The following is a 17701-nucleotide window of genomic DNA, read 5'->3' as shown; positions in this document are numbered from 1 at the left end:
CACGCCTTCTACTGGGTGCGAGGCTAGCAGAGAGTAAACATACAAGGACACGCCTTCTACTGGGTGCAAGGCTAGCAGAGAGAAAACATACAAGGACACGCCTTCTACTGGGTGCGAGGCTAACAGAGAGTGAACAAACAAGGACACGCCTTCTATGGGGTGTGAGGCTAGCAGAGAGTAAACATACAAGGACACACCTTCTACTGGATGCGAGGCTAGCAGACAGTAAACATACATGGACACGCCTACTCCTGGATTTGAGGCTAGAAGAGAGTAAACATACAAGGACACGCCTACTACTGGGTGCAAGGCTAGCAGAGAATAAACATACAAGGACACGCCTTCTACTGGGTGCAAGGCTAACAGACAGTAAACATACCAGGGCACGCCTACTTCTGGATGTGAGGCTAGAAGAGACTAAACATACAAGGACACGCCTACTACTGGGTGCAAGGCTGGCACAGAGTAAACATACAAGGGCACGCCTTCTACTGGGAGCGAGGCTAGCAGAGAGTAAACATACAAGGACACGCCTTCTACTGGGTGCAAGGCTAGCAGAGAGTAAACATGCAAGGACAAGTCTTCTCCTGGGTGGGAGGCTAGCAGAGAGTAAACATACAAGGACACGCCTACTCCTGGGTGCGAGGCTAGCAGAAAATAAACATACAAGGACACCCCTTCTACTGAGTGCGAGGCTAGCAGACAGTAAACATACAAGGACACGCCTTCTACTGGGTGCGAGGCTAGCAGAGAGTAAACATACAAGGACATGCCTACCACTGGGTGCGAGGCTAGAAGAGAGTAAACATACAAGGACACGCCTACTCCTGGGTGCGAGGCTAGCAGAGAGTAAACATACAAGGAACGCCTTCTACTGGGTGCGAGGCTAACAGAGAATAAACATAGAAGGACATGCCTTCTACTGGGTGCGAGGCTAGCAGAGAGTAAACATACAAGGACACGCCTTCTACTGGGTGCGAGGCTAGAAGAGAGTAAACATACAAGGACATGCCTACTCCTGGGTGCGAGGCTAACAGAGAGTAAACATACAAGGAACGCCTTCTACTGGGTGCGAGGCTAACTGAGAGTAAACATACAAGGAAGGCCTTCTCCTGGGTGCGAGGCTAGCAGAAAGTAAACATACAAGGACACGCCTTCTACTGGGTGCGAGGCTAGCAGAGAGTAAACATACAAGGACATGCCTACCACTGGTTGCGAGGCTAGAAGAGAGTAAACATACAAGGACACGCCTACTCCTGGGTGCGAGGCTAGCAGAGAGTAAACATACAAGGAACGCCTTCTTCTGGGTGCGATGCTAGCAGAGAGTAAACATACAAGGACACGCCTACTCCTGGGTGCGAGGCTAGCAGAGTAAACATACAAGAACACGCCTTCTACTGGGTGCGAGGCTAGCAGAGAGTAAACATACAAGGACACGCCTTCTACTGGGTGCAAGGCTAGCAGAGAGTAAACATACAAGGACACGCCTTCTACTGGGTGCGAGGCTAACAGAGAGTAAACATACAAGGACACGCCTTCTATGGGGTGTGAGGCTAACAGAAAGTAAACATACAAGAACACAACTTCTACTGGATGCGAGGCTAGCAGAGAGTAAAAATACTAGGACACGCCTACTCCTGGGTGTAAGGCTAGCAGAGAGTAAACATACAAGGATACGCCTTCTACTGGGTGCAAGGCTAACAGACAGTAAACATACAAGGACATGCCTACTCCTGGATTTGAGGCTAGAAGAGAGTAAACATACAAGGACACACCTACTACTGGGTGCAAGGCTAGCAGAGAATAAACATACAAGGACACGCCTTCCACTGGGTGCAAGGCTAACAGACAGTAAACATACAAGGGCATGCCTACTCCTGGATGTGAGGCTAGAAGAGACTAAACATACAAGGACACGCCTACTACTGGGTGCAAGGCTAGCAGAGAGTAAACATACAAGGGCACGCCTTCTACTGGGTGCGAGGCTAGCAGAGAGTAAGCATGACACGCCTTCTCCTGGGTGCGAGGCTAGCAGCGAGTAAACATACAAGGACACGTCTTCTCCTAGGTGCAAGGCTAGCAGAGAGTAAACATACAAGGACACGCCTACTCCTGGGTGCGAGGCTAGCAGAGAATAAACATACAAGGACACGCTTTCTACTGAGTGCGAGGCTAGCAGAGAGTAAACATACAAGGACACGCCTTCTACTGGGTGCGAGGCTAGCAGAGAGTAAACATACAAGGACATGCCTACCACTGGTTGCGAGGCAAGAAGAGAGTAAACATACAAGGAACGCCTTCTACTGGGTGCGAGGCTAACAGAGAATAAACATAGAAGGACATGCCTTCTACTGGGTGCGAGGCTAGCAGAGAGTAAACATACAAGGACACGCCTTCTACTGGGTGCAAGGCTAGAAGAGAGTAAACATACAAGGACATGCCTACTCCTGGGTGCGAGGCTAACAGAGAGTAAACATACAAGGAACGCCTTCTACTGGGTGCGAGGCTAACTGAGAGTAAACATACAAGGAAGGCCTTCTCCTGGGTGCGAGGCTAGCAGAAAGTAAACATACAAGGACACGCCTTCTACTGGGTGCGAGGCTAGCAGAGAGTAAACATACAAGGACATGCCTACCACTGGTTGCGAGGCTAGAAGAGAGTAAACATACAAGGACACGCCTACTCCTGGGTGCGAGGCTAGCAGAGAGTAAACATACAAGGAACGCCTTCTTCTGGGTGCGATGCTAGCAGAGAGTAAACATACAAGGACACGCCTACTCCTGGGTGCGAGGCTAGCAGAGTAAACATACAAGAACACGCCTTCTACTGGGTGCGAGGCTAGCAGAGAGTAAACATACAAGGAACGCCTTCTACTGGGTGCGAGGCTAACAGAGAATAAACATAGAATGACATGCCTTCTACTGGGTGCGAGGCTAGCAGAGAGTAAACATACAAGGACACGCCTTCTACTGGGTGCGAGGCTAGAAGAGAGTAAACATACAAGGACACGCCTACTCCTGGGTGCGAGGCTAACAGAGAGTAAACATACAAGGACACACCTATTCCTGGGTGCGAGGCTAGCAGAGAGTATACATACAAGGAACGCCTTCTACTAGGTGCGAGGCTAACTGAGAGTAAACATACAAGGAACGCCTTCTACTGGGTGCGAGGCTAACTGAGAGTAAACATACAAGTAACGCCTTATACTGGCTGCAAGGCTAACAGAGAGTAAACATACAAAGAAACGCCTACTCCTGGGTGCGAGGCTAGCAGAGAGTAAATACAAGGACAAGCCTACTCCTGGGTGCTAGTCTAGCAGAGAGTAAACATAGAAGGACACGCCTACCACTGGGTGCGAGGCTAGCAGAGAGTAAGCATACAAGGACACGCTTACTCCTGGGTGCGAGGCTAGCAGAGAGTAAACATACAAGGAACGCCTTCTACTGGGTGCGAGGCTAACAGAGAATAAACATACAAGGACACTCCTACTCCTGGGTGTAAGGCTAGCAGAGAGTAAACATACAAGGACAAGCCTATTCCTGGTTGCGAGGCTAGCGGAGAGTAAACATACAAGGACACGCTGTGCGAGGCCAGCAATTCGATGGAGCATCACCATCTCACCTGGGTGCCTTCTTTGCCGTCCACCAGTTTCAAGTTGTAAAGGGACCAGGTCTCACTGCGCTTGTACTGGTCGCGATCTACTTTCTTTAGCTTGACCAGGGTCAGGTTCAGGGGTCGGTACGCAGACACTAAGGAGAGGGGAGGGAATAGAAACATTGTTGAGGGATAAAAACTTACTCGCAGAATACTTCTGTCCCAGTGTTGTCAATGACCCTAAATCCTGACCCATAGCTCACACAATCTATGTCAGTACTAGGCCCCAACCTATTTCTCTTTTAAAGTATCACAATCCAACATGCAACATCCATGCTGTGCCAACAGTGGGGAACATGAACAAAGAAATTCCATTGGTCTGAAGAGAAAGCGGTTATTAGATTTTGGAAAATGCCTGGGGTAGCATGATGCTGAGTGGGAGGGCGTTGGCTTTGGGCATGAAAGGGTTTAAACTATGTAGGAGTTACCAAGAATTTATTGTGAAAAATGTTTCATGATCGAGAAGTCTGTACAGAGGATGGCCAACGCTACTCAATCATGCTCTGTGGCAAATGTCAATGCTGCGCCACAGGGCCTTCACACAACTCTGTCAATGACAACCAGTCCCTCACTACCACAGCCACTGTTCCTGATATCCTGTAGTTTCATCCACAGATGACAATCAATCCTGATAACTACAGCAGCCACTGTTCCTGATATCCTGTAGTTTCATCCACAGATAACAATCAATCCCGCACTTCAGCAGGCACTGTTCTTTATCGATCCCAAACCACAGCAGCCACTGTTCTGGATAACCTGTAGTTTCATTCACAGCTCTGGCAATGACGATAGATCCAGAACTACAGCAGCCACTGTTCTTGATATCCTGTAGTTTCATCCACAGATGACAATCAATCCTGATAACTACAGCAGCCACTGTTCCTGATATCCTGTAGTTTCATCCACAGATGACAATCAATCCCGCACTTCAGCAGCCACTGTTCTTTATCGATCCCAAACCACAGCAGCCACTTTTCTGGATAACCTGTAGTTTCATTCACAGCTCTGGCAATGACGATCGATCCAGAACTACAGCAGCCACTGTTCTTGATATCCTTTCGTTTCATCCACAGCTCTGGCAATGACAATCGATCACAGCCTTCAGCAGCCACTGTTCTTGATATCCTGTAGTGTCATCCACAGCTCTGGCAATGACAATCGATCCAGAACTTCAGCAGCCACTGTTCCTGATATCCTGTAGTTTCATCCACAGCTCTGGCAATGACGATCGATCCAGAACTACAGCAGCCACTGTTCTTGATATCCTGTAGTGTCATCCACAGCTCTGGCAATGACAATCGATCACAGCCTTCAGCAGCCACTGTTCTTGATATCCTGTAGTGTCATCCACAGCTCTGGCAATGACAATCAATCCAGAATTTCAGCAGCCACTGTTCTTGATATCCTGTAGTTTCATCCACAGCTCTGGCAATGACGATCGGTCCAGAACTACAGCAGCCACTGTTCTTGATATCCTTTCGTTTCATCCACAGCTTCGGCAATGACAATCGATCGCAGCCTTCAGCAGCCACTGTTCTTGTTATCCTGTAGTGTCATCCACAGCTCTGGCAATGACAATCGATCACAGCCTTCAGCAGCCACTGTTCTTGATATCCTGTAGTGTCATCCACAGCTCTGGCAATGACAATCAATCCAGAATTTCAGCAGCCACTGTTCTTGATATCCTGTAGTTTCATCCACAGCTCTGACAATGACGATCGGTCCAGAACTACAGCAGCCACTGTTCTTGATATCCTTTCATTTCATCCACAGCTCTGGCAATGACAATCGATTGCAGCCTTCAGCAGCCACTGTTCTTGTTATCCTGTAGTTTCATTCACAGCTCTGTCAGTGACAATCAATGCCGCTTCAGCAGCCACTGTTCTAGATATCCTGTAGTGTCATCCACAGCTCTGGCAATGACGATCGATCCAGAACTACAGCAGCCACTGTTCTAGATATCCTGTAGTGTCATCCACAGCTCTGGCAATGACGATCGGTCCAGAACTACAGCAGCCACTGTTCTTGATATCCTTTCGTTTCATCCACAGCTTCGGCAATGACAATCGATCGCAGCCTTCGCAGCCACTGTTCTTGTTATCCTGTAGTGTCATCCACAGCTCTGGCAATGACAATCGATCACAGCCTTCAGCAGCCACTGTTCTTGATATCCTGTAGTGTCATCCACAGCTCTGGCAATGACGATCGATCCAGAACTACAGCAGCCACTGTTCTTGATATCCTTTCGTTTCATCCACAGCTCTGGCAATGACAATCGATCACAGCCTTCAGCAGCCACTGTTCTTGATATCCTGTAGTGTCATCCACAGCTCTGGCAATGACGATCGATCCAGAACTTCAGCAGCCACTGTTCTTGAAATCCTGTAGTTTCATCCACAGCTCTGGCAATGACGATCGATCCAGAACTACAGCAGCCACTGTTCTTGATATCCTGTAGTGTCATCCACAGCTCTGGCAATGACAATCAATCCAGAATTTCAGCAGCCACTGTTCTTGATATCCTGTAGTTTCATCCACAGCTCTGGCAATGACGATCGGTCCAGAACTACAGCAGCCACTGTTCTTGATATCCTTTCGTTTCATCCACAGCTTCGGCAATGACAATCGATCGCAGCCTTCAGCAGCCACTGTTCTTGTTATCCTGTAGTGTCATCCACAGCTCTGGCAATGACAATCGATCACAGCCTTCAGCAGCCACTGTTCTTGATATCCTGTAGTGTCATCCACAGCTCTGGCAATGACGATCGATCCAGAACTACAGCAGCCACTGTTCTTGATATCCTTTCGTTTCATCCACAGCTCTGGCAATGACAATCGATCACAGCCTTCAGCAGCCACTGTTCTTGATATCCTGTAGTGTCATCCACAGCTCTGGCAATGACAATCAATCCAGAATTTCAGCAGCCACTGTTCTTGATATCCTGTAGTTTCATCCACAGCTCTGGCAATGACGATCGGTCCAGAACTACAGCAGCCACTGTTCTTGATATCCTTTCATTTCATCCACAGCTCTGGCAATGACAATCGATTGCAGCCTTCAGCAGCCACTGTTCTTGCTATCCTGTAGTTTCATTCACAGCTCTGTCAGTGACAATCAATGCCGCTTCAGCAGCCACTGTTCTAGATATCCTGTAGTGTCATCCACAGCTCTGGCAATGACGATCGATCCAGAACTACAGCAGCCACTGTTCTAGATATCCTGTAGTGTCATCCACAGCTCTGGCAATGACGATCGGTCCAGAACTACAGCAGCCACTGTTCTTGATATCCTTTCGTTTCATCCACAGCTTCCGCAATGACAATCGATCACAGCCTTCAGCAGCCACTGTTCTTGATATCCTGTAGTGTCATCCACAGCTCTGGCAATGACGATCGATCCAGAACTACAGCAGCCACTGTTCTTGATATCCTTTCGTTTCATCCACAGCTCTGGCAATGACAATCGATCACAGCCTTCAGCAGCCACTGTTCTTGATATCCTGTAGTGTCATCCACAGCTCTGGCAATGACGATCGATCCAGAACTTCAGCAGCCACTGTTCTTGAAATCCTGTAGTTTCATCCACAGCTCTGGCAATGGCGATCGATCCAGAACTACAGCAGCCACTGTTCTTGATATCCTGTAGTGTCATCCACAGCTCTGGCAATGACAATCAATCCAGAATTTCAGCAGCCACTGTTCTTGATATCCTGTAGTTTCATCCACAGCTCTGGCAATGACGATCGGTCCAGAACTACAGCAGCCACTGTTCTTGATATCCTTTCGTTTCATCCACAGCTTCGGCAATGACAATCGATCGCAGCCTTCAGCAGCCACTGTTCTTGTTATCCTGTAGTGTCATCCACAGCTCTGGCAATGACAATCGATCACAGCCTTCAGCAGCCACTGTTCTTGATATCCTGTAGTGTCATCCACAGCTCTGGCAATGACGATCGATCCAGAACTACAGCAGCCACTGTTCTTGATATCCTTTCGTTTCATCCACAGCTCTGGCAATGACAATCGATCGCAGCCTTCAGCAGCAACTGTTCTTGATATCCTGTAGTGTCATCCACAGCTCTGGTAATGACAATCGATCACAGCCTTCAGCAGCCACTGTTCTTGATATCCTGTAGTGTCATCCACAGCTCTGGCAATGACGATCGATCCAGAACTACAGCAGCCACTGTTCTTGATATCCTTTCGTTTCATCCACAGCTCTGGCAATGACGATCGATCCAGAACTACAGCAGCCACTGTTCTTGATATCCTGTAGTGTCATCCACAGCTCTGGCAATGACAATCGATCACAGCCTTCAGCAGCCACTGTTCTTGATATCCTGTAGTGTCATCCACAGCTCTGGCAATGACAATCAATCCAGAATTTCAGCAGCCACTGTTCTTGATATCCTGTAGTTTCATCCACAGCTCTGGCAATGACGATCGGTCCAGAACTACAGCAGCCACTGTTCTTGATATCCTTTCGTTTCATCCACAGCTTCGGCAATGACAATCGATCGCAGCCTTCAGCAGCCACTGTTCTTGTTATCCTGTAGTGTCATCCACAGCTCTGGCAATGACAATCGATCACAGCCTTCAGCAGCCACTGTTCTTGATATCCTGTAGTGTCATCCACAGCTCTGGCAATGACAATCAATCCAGAATTTCAGCAGCCACTGTTCTTGATATCCTGTAGTTTCATCCACAGCTCTGGCAATGACGATCGGTCCAGAACTACAGCAGCCACTGTTCTTGATATCCTTTCATTTCATCCACAGCTCTGGCAATGACAATCGATTGCAGCCTTCAGCAGCCACTGTTCTTGTTATCCTGTAGTTTCATTCACAGCTCTGTCAGTGACAATCAATGCCGCTTCAGCAGCCACTGTTCTAGATATCCTGTAGTGTCATCCACAGCTCTGGCAATGACGATCGATCCAGAACTACAGCAGCCACTGTTCTAGATATCCTGTAGTGTCATCCACAGCTCTGGCAATGACGATCGGTCCAGAACTACAGCAACCACTGTTCTTGATATCCTTTCGTTTCATCCACAGCTTCGGCAATGACAATCGATCGCAGCCTTCGCAGCCACTGTTCTTGTTATCCTGTAGTGTCATCCACAGCTCTGGCAATGACAATCGATCACAGCCTTCAGCAGCCACTGTTCTTGATATCCTGTAGTGTCATCCACAGCTCTGGCAATGACGATCGATCCAGAACTACAGCAGCCACTGTTCTTGATATCCTTTCGTTTCATCCACAGCTCTGGCAATGACAATCGATCACAGCCTTCAGCAGCCACTGTTCTTGATATCCTGTAGTGTCATCCACAGCTCTGGCAATGACGATCGATCCAGAACTTCAGCAGCCACTGTTCTTGAAATCCTGTAGTTTCATCCACAGCTCTGACAATGACGATCGATCCAGAACTACAGCAGCCACTGTTCTTGATATCCTGTAGTGTCATCCACAGCTCTGGCAATGACAATCAATCCAGAATTTCAGCAGCCACTGTTCTTGATATCCTGTAGTTTCATCCACAGCTCTGGCAATGACGATCGGTCCAGAACTACAGCAGCCACTGTTCTTGATATCCTTTCGTTTCATCCACAGCTTCGGCAATGACAATCGATCGCAGCCTTCAGCAGCCACTGTTCTTGTTATCCTGTAGTGTCATCCACAGCTCTGGCAATGACAATCGATCACAGCCTTCAGCAGCCACTGTTCTTGATAACCTGTAGTGTCATCCACAGCTCTGGCAATGACGATCGATCCAGAACTACAGCAGCCACTGTTCTTGATATCCTTTCGTTTCATCCACAGCTCTGGCAATGACAATCAATCACAGCCTTCAGCAGCCACTGTTCTTGATATCCTGTAGTGTCATCCACAGCTCTGGCAATGACAATCAATCCAGAATTTCAGCAGCCACTGTTCTTGATATCCTGTAGTTTCATCCACAGCTCTGGCAATGACGATCGGTCCAGAACTACAGCAGCCACTGTTCTTGATATCCTTTCATTTCATCCACAGCTCTGGCAATGACAATCGATTGCAGCCTTCAGCAGCCACTGTTCTTGCTATCCTGTAGTTTCATTCACAGCTCTGTCAGTGACAATCAATGCCGCTTCAGCAGCCACTGTTCTAGATATCCTGTAGTGTCATCCACAGCTCTGGCAATGACGATCGATCCAGAACTACAGCAGCCACTGTTCTAGATATCCTGTAGTGTCATCCACAGCTCTGGCAATGACGATCGGTCCAGAACTACAGCAGCCACTGTTCTTGATATCCTTTCGTTTCATCCACAGCTTCGGCAATGACAATCGATCACAGCCTTCAGCAGCCACTGTTCTTGATATCCTGTAGTGTCATCCACAGCTCTGGCAATGACGATCGATCCAGAACTACAGCAGCCACTGTTCTTGATATCCTTTCGTTTCATCCACAGCTCTGGCAATGACAATCGATCACAGCCTTCAGCAGCCACTGTTCTTGATATCCTGTAGTGTCATCCACAGCTCTGGCAATGACAATCAATCCAGAATTTCAGCAGCCACTGTTCTTGATATCCTGTAGTTTCATCCACAGCTCTGGCAATGACGATCGGTCCAGAACTACAGCAGCCACTGTTCTTGATATCCTTTCATTTCATCCACAGCTCTGGCAATGACAATCGATTGCAGCCTTCAGCAGCCACTGTTCTTGTTATCCTGTAGTTTCATTCACAGCTCTGTCAGTGACAATCAATGCCGCTTCAGCAGCCACTGTTCTAGATATCCTGTAGTGTCATCCACAGCTCTGGCAATGACGATCGATCCAGAACTACAGCAGCCACTGTTCTAGATATCCTGTAGTGTCATCCACAGCTCTGGCAATGACGATCGGTCCAGAACTACAGCAGCCACTGTTCTTGATATCCTTTCGTTTCATCCACAGCTTCGGCAATGACAATCGATCGCAGCCTTCGCAGCCACTGTTCTTGTTATCCTGTAGTGTCATCCACAGCTCTGGCAATGACAATCGATCACAGCCTTCAGCAGCCACTGTTCTTGATATCCTGTAGTGTCATCCACAGCTCTGGCAATGACGATCGATCCAGAACTACAGCAGCCACTGTTCTTGATATCCTTTCGTTTCATCCACAGCTCTGGCAATGACAATCGATCACAGCCTTCAGCAGCCACTGTTCTTGATATCCTGTAGTGTCATCCACAGCTCTGGCAATGACGATCGATCCAGAACTTCAGCAGCCACTGTTCTTGAAATCCTGTAGTTTCATCCACAGCTCTGACAATGACGATCGATCCAGAACTACAGCAGCCACTGTTCTTGATATCCTGTAGTGTCATCCACAGCTCTGGCAATGACAATCAATCCAGAATTTCAGCAGCCACTGTTCTTGATATCCTGTAGTTTCATCCACAGCTCTGGCAATGACGATCGGTCCAGAACTACAGCAGCCACTGTTCTTGATATCCTTTCGTTTCATCCACAGCTTCGGCAATGACAATCGATCGCAGCCTTCAGCAGCCACTGTTCTTGTTATCCTGTAGTGTCATCCACAGCTCTGGCAATGACAATCGATCACAGCCTTCAGCAGCCACTGTTCTTGATATCCTGTAGTGTCATCCACAGCTCTGGCAATGACGATCGATCCAGAACTACAGCAGCCACTGTTCTTGATATCCTTTCGTTTCATCCACAGCTCTGGCAATGACAATCAATCACAGCCTTCAGCAGCCACTGTTCTTGATATCCTGTAGTGTCATCCACAGCTCTGGCAATGACAATCAATCCAGAATTTCAGCAGCCACTGTTCTTGATATCCTGTAGTTTCATCCACAGCTCTGGCAATGACGATCGGTCCAGAACTACAGCAGCCACTGTTCTTGATATCCTTTCATTTCATCCACAGCTCTGGCAATGACAATCGATTGCAGCCTTCAGCAGCCACTGTTCTTGCTATCCTGTAGTTTCATTCACAGCTCTGTCAGTGACAATCAATGCCGCTTCAGCAGCCACTGTTCTAGATATCCTGTAGTGTCATCCACAGCTCTGGCAATGACGATCGATCCAGAACTACAGCAGCCACTGTTCTAGATATCCTGTAGTGTCATCCACAGCTCTGGCAATGACGATCGGTCCAGAACTACAGCAGCCACTGTTCTTGATATCCTTTCGTTTCATCCACAGCTTCGGCAATGACAATCGATCACAGCCTTCAGCAGCCACTGTTCTTGATATCCTGTAGTGTCATCCACAGCTCTGGCAATGACGATCGATCCAGAACTACAGCAGCCACTGTTCTTGATATCCTTTCGTTTCATCCACAGCTCTGGCAATGACAATCGATCACAGCCTTCAGCAGCCACTGTTCTTGATATCCTGTAGTGTCATCCACAGCTCTGGCAATGACGATCGATCCAGAACTTCAGCAGCCACTGTTCTTGAAATCCTGTAGTTTCATCCACAGCTCTGGCAATGGCGATCGATCCAGAACTACAGCAGCCACTGTTCTTGATATCCTGTAGTGTCATCCACAGCTCTGGCAATGACAATCAATCCAGAATTTCAGCAGCCACTGTTCTTGATATCCTGTAGTTTCATCCACAGCTCTGGCAATGACGATCGGTCCAGAACTACAGCAGCCACTGTTCTTGATATCCTTTCGTTTCATCCACAGCTTCGGCAATGACAATCGATCGCAGCCTTCAGCAGCCACTGTTCTTGTTATCCTGTAGTGTCATCCACAGCTCTGGCAATGACAATCGATCACAGCCTTCAGCAGCCACTGTTCTTGATATCCTGTAGTGTCATCCACAGCTCTGGCAATGACGATCGATCCAGAACTACAGCAGCCACTGTTCTTGATATCCTTTCGTTTCATCCACAGCTCTGGCAATGACAATCGATCGCAGCCTTCAGCAGCAACTGTTCTTGATATCCTGTAGTGTCATCCACAGCTCTGGCAATGACAATCGATCACAGCCTTCAGCAGCCACTGTTCTTGATATCCTGTAGTGTCATCCACAGCTCTGGCAATGACGATCGATCCAGAACTACAGCAGCCACTGTTCTTGATATCCTTTCGTTTCATCCACAGCTCTGGCAATGACAATCGATCACAGCCTTCAGCAGCCACTGTTCTTGATATCCTGTAGTGTCATCCACAGCTCTGGCAATGACAATCAATCCAGAATTTCAGCAGCCACTGTTCTTGATATACTGTAGTTTCATCCACAGCTCTGGCAATGACGATCGGTCCAGAACTACAGCAGCCACTGTTCTTGATATCCTTTCATTTCATCCACAGCTCTGGCAATGACAATCGATTGCAGCCTTCAGCAGCCACTGTTCTTGCTATCCTGTAGTTTCATTCACAGCTCTGTCAGTGACAATCAATGCCGCTTCAGCAGCCACTGTTCTAGATATCCTGTAGTGTCATCCACAGCTCTGGCAATGACGATCGATCCAGAACTACAGCAGCCACTGTTCTAGATATCCTGTAGTGTCATCCACAGCTCTGGCAATGACGAACGATCCAGAACTACAGCAGCCACTGTTCTAGATATCCTGTAGTTTCATTCACAGCTCTGGCAATGACAATCAATCCCGGACTTCAGCAGCCACTGTTCTTGATATCCTGTAGTTTCATCCACAGATAACAAAATATACAACATTATACCCCGTATAACATATTCACATCCTATATTGATTAATAGAGAATGTCCCACAGAGTGAATGACAATTTTTATTTAAAGTTTTTGTTTTTTATCAAAATAGTAAACGTATACTTATTCTTTTCTTTAAATTACTTTTGCATGTATAGCTATACAACAAATTCACGATAAATTCAGCCTGTAACCTGTTTAATTAAAAATTCATTTTAGACAGAGGAGCCCCAAGGCGAACAGGAGCAAACCACTTAATTAAGGTACATGTCGCCACATAGAACAATCAAACAAGCATTTACAATGCAATGGTCTCGGCATTATTAAAGGTAGAGCTATTAGCATTGCTCATGACATTTTTTTTTAAAAATCAAAAATAAATGGCATTGTCATTTACAATGCCAATAGCTTAATCGCTCGTAAATGCATGAACTATTGCATTTACACCCACACAGAGCCACACACACAAAGCCACCCACACACACACACACAGCCACTCACACAGAGCCCCACACACACAGAGAGCCCCACACACACACACACACACACAGACAGCCCCACACACACACACAGAGCCACACACACACCCAGGGCCACATACGCAAACAGGAGAGCAAGCACAGCGAGGGGGCAGGGAAGCAAGCACAGCGAGGGGGAAGGGGAGCAAGCACAGCCAGGGGGCATGGGAGCAAGCACAGCCAGGTGGCAGGGGAGCAAGCAGAGCCAGGTGGCAGGGGAGCAAGCACAGCCAGGGGGCAGGGGAGCAAGCACAGCCAGGGGGCAGGGGAGCAAGCACAGCCAGGGGGCAGGGGAGCAAGCACAGCCAGGGGGCAGGGGAGCAAGCACAGCCAGGGGGCAGGGGAGCAAGCACAGCCAGGGGGCAGGGGAGCAAGCACAGCGAGGGGGCAGGGAAGCAAGCACAGCGAGGGGGCAGGGAAGCAAGCACAGCGAGGGGGCAGGGAAGCAAGAATAGCGAGGGTGCAGGGAAGCAAGCACAGCGAGGATGCAGGGAAGCAAGCACAGCGAGGGGGCAGGGGAACCAGGAGGCAGGGGAGCAAGCACAGCCAGGGGGCAGGAGAGCAAGCACAGCGAGGGGGCAGGGAAGCAAGCACAGCGAGCGGGCAGGGAAGCAAGCACAGCAAGGAGGCAGGGGAGCAAGCACAGCCAGGGGAGCAAGCACGGCCAGGGGGCAGGGAAGCAAATACAGCCAGGGGGCAGGGAAGCAAGCACAACCAGGGGGCAGGGAAGCAAGCACAGCCAGGGGGCAGGGAAGCAAGCACAGCCAGGGGGCAGGGAAGCAAGCACAGCCAGGGGGCTGGGAAGCAAGCACAGCCAGGGGGCAGGGAAGCAAGCACAGCCAGGGGGCAGGGAAGCAAGCACAGCCAGGGGGCAGAGGAGCAAGCACAGCCAGGGGGCAGGGGGACAAGCACAGCCAGGGGGCAGGGGGGCAAGCACAGCCAGGGGGCAGGGGAGCAAGCACAGCGAGGGGGCTCCTCGACATTGGCATTCACCCTTGTATAGCGCTGGCTAGACCCGCAGGTATCAGAGCACTTTCCCGTAGTAACGAAGTAAGGGAGAAACAAACTGTGTGCCCAATTATAGACAACCTGGAGCACGGCGCCCTGTGCTGTTCCAAGCTCTGTGGAACTTTGCAATTTCGACGAACCCGTAAATTTAGGCCATTTCAAGTGTATTATATCACCCGTCACAGCCACGAGTCACACACAGGCTAAAAAAGAACTGAGAATGGTGGCCCTTTGTGTTAAACAACACACCTTTGGCGGGCATTCAAAACATCACACTGCTCAGTGGCGTCACTGGGAGGGTGCGGACCGCACCGGGTGACACCGACGCTCTCAGCACGACTACGGCTACACAGTGACCAGGGAGCAGGCTTCACAGGCTGAGATTCAAGGTGGAAGCGAGCCTCATGGTCAGACTTACGCACACTCTCTCAAACACACACGCACACACGGAATGTTTCAAGCTTCTCTCACACACTTCCATTTCCCTTCAAACGAACAGCCTCAAGCCAGGACACGCTCGTCGTCGTCTTCCAATTCGGTCACAGACGCATTGCTGTCAGCTCCTTAAGCACAAGGACAGAACAGGTGGAAGGAACCCAGTGACACCACATCTGACAGTGTGGATAGATAGATGAATGGCGCTTCCAGCCGCTACTCACACAGACACAGCTGCAGAGCTCCGGTCACAGTTTTAGGCAGGCGGAATCTTGCAGCGTTTGGGCAGCGCAAGTGTATCCAGCTGAGCAAGACAAGTGCTAGACCCCCCACCCTTCTGAAACACAGGTCAGAATGACACAAGGCGCTGCGGGCTGTCCCTGCGACCCTTCATCCGGACAGGGGCTAATCTACCCTCCTGGGGCCCTTGAGACACTCCCGTAGCTCACAAAAACAAGCTAAATACGGTGCAAGGGCAGCAGGGACATGTCTGTGTTCAGACCCCGCATTCCGAGGGCCGGGGGGGGCTCAGAGTGTCCATCAAAGAAAGGCGCCACACCAAAGTGCGGCCCCCTCAAGTATGCACATTGCAACAGAATACCATACAATCATGTACATCTGAATACCACTCATGAGAGCTGCATTTCCCTAGAAAGTAAGTTACGTAAACAACTCACATTATGTAACTAAAAAATCCGACAATCTACTTACAACTAGAAGGCCTGCTTTTTTGGGGAACTCTGTGAGGAACCTGTGTCCTTACTCCACACACATCAGCAGGAGAGAGCGGTGTACCGGGATAAACGCGCCTTCTGTTATATCTTTGTCAGCGGTACGGCTTTGGCATACGGGGGAGGGCTTGGGGTTTGGCATGATTTGGGTGATCTTCTCCTTTGTACTGATTCGGCTGTTTACACCATAAGCGCTTAGAGACCTATCGGTGATAATTGCGCTATACAAGTTGAATAAATAAAAATAAATAAATAAATAAATGTATGATAAAGCAGGGGCCGCGCCCCAGGCTTGCTCTGGTGTGGACCTTGGTGCAGAATAAAACGTCTGCGATAATTAACGAGCGATCTAGAGTTTCCAAGAGCTAAAGCACTCCCAGCGACTGCTAATGCACTTCTTCGCCCCGGGGCCAACTCCCAACAAACATGGATGTCCTGGCACACGGGACTGGAGGCTATTATCGTGCTACAGGCAAATAATGTCTTTCGCAACTCGTTTAAAAATACTCCTGATAAGCGATGACCGGGCTGGTTTGGGATTGGGAGCGAGCGTGGGTCAGCAGAAAGGGCGACAAAAACGAGCGCCATAGCGAAGCAGCTACGTTTGTGTCCGTTAGCTTTCAAATTTACAAAGCCCGAGGTGACCAGGGGGTTGTTTAGGTTGAAGCAATCTATGTCCGAGTTCACGTGGAGGGTCACCGTCTCCCTGGGGAAGAGCAAGTGAAGGGGAGGGAGAGATGAGAGCACGTTACGCATTTTACCCACTGACCAAGCGACTAATGGCTGCAGGAAAGAATCACTTTCCCAACGAGGACAGCGGGAGCCACTGAGAGCGGAAGCAGCGCACAGCGAGAGGGGGCGGGAACGAGCACAGCGGGAGCCACGGAGAGCGTGAGCAGCGCACAGCGGGAGGGGGCGGGAACGAGGACAGCGGGAGCAGGTGACCTACCTCATCTTTAACAAACACAAAAATGGCGGCCTCAAAGCTCGAAACATTTTCGGATTCGGGGGCGTGTTTTACTTTGCTGAGTGACGGACGACGTCACGAGCTAAGGAACAGCAAAACTTACGCCCCCGAATCCGAAAGAGACGGGGCTTGTTTGGAGTGGCTCCCTTCTCTTCCAATGGCTGGCCTCCATTTAGGAAGCCAGCCAATGGAAGCGAACGGAGCTGAGAAGCGGGTCTAAACTGCCCTACTATACAACATAAGATCTCCGGACCGGAAGCTGCTTCGCAGCTTATATGTCCCTCGACCTAAAAAAGGAAGAAAAAATAAACATATACTCCATAAAATCACAATCTGGCACCTCCTGGCTCCAGGTAGATGGCATCTACCGTGCCGAGATATTGCCCGCGGTACAATCTCTGGAGGGGCGAGTGCAGCTGGTTGGATCTCCCCTAGCGCCATCTGGTTCTGAACCATGCAATAACAACAGTTAATGAACAGAATGAAGAACAATGTCAAACATTCACCCCAGTACAGAGATCTGGGTCTAAATCCATCGTTTTTTTGCTCACCTATGCAATTCCAGTTTGAACCCAGCCATATGCAAATCAGTCTTGACCCTGTGCCCCATGGGAACAGTCCAGCCCGAACAGCCAAGCCAGGTCCTCCCTGGACAGGAAACAAGCATCCTAGGACCGGTTTTGGGCTTTCAGCCCTCATCAGCCAGGATAGC

At 49.2% G+C, this 17701-nt stretch overlaps 1 protein-coding gene across 7 annotated transcripts in view; it reads right to left on the bottom strand.

Annotated features, from left to right (window-relative positions):
* Positions 1–17701, bottom strand: part of LOC144784933 (exocyst complex component 1-like) — a 1012560-nt gene that overhangs the window by 483179 nt on the left and 511680 nt on the right. For 6 of the 7 annotated variants that reach the window (XM_078664046.1, XM_078664044.1, XM_078664045.1 and 3 more), the window contains exon 5: positions 3622–3749. The exons of the other annotated variant lie outside the window; for it this stretch is intronic. In XM_078664046.1, coding sequence (XP_078520172.1) covers positions 3622–3749 — 128 coding nt within the window. The remainder of the gene's footprint in view (positions 1–3621; positions 3750–17701) is intronic. 7 annotated transcript variants of the gene reach the window in all.

This window comes from Lissotriton helveticus, chromosome 10 (assembly GCF_964261635.1).
Source record: "Lissotriton helveticus chromosome 10, aLisHel1.1, whole genome shotgun sequence".
Lineage (NCBI taxonomy): Eukaryota > Metazoa > Chordata > Amphibia > Caudata > Salamandridae > Lissotriton > Lissotriton helveticus.
Note: the sequence above shows the minus strand (reverse complement) of the source record. Positions and strands in the feature narration are given on the sequence as shown.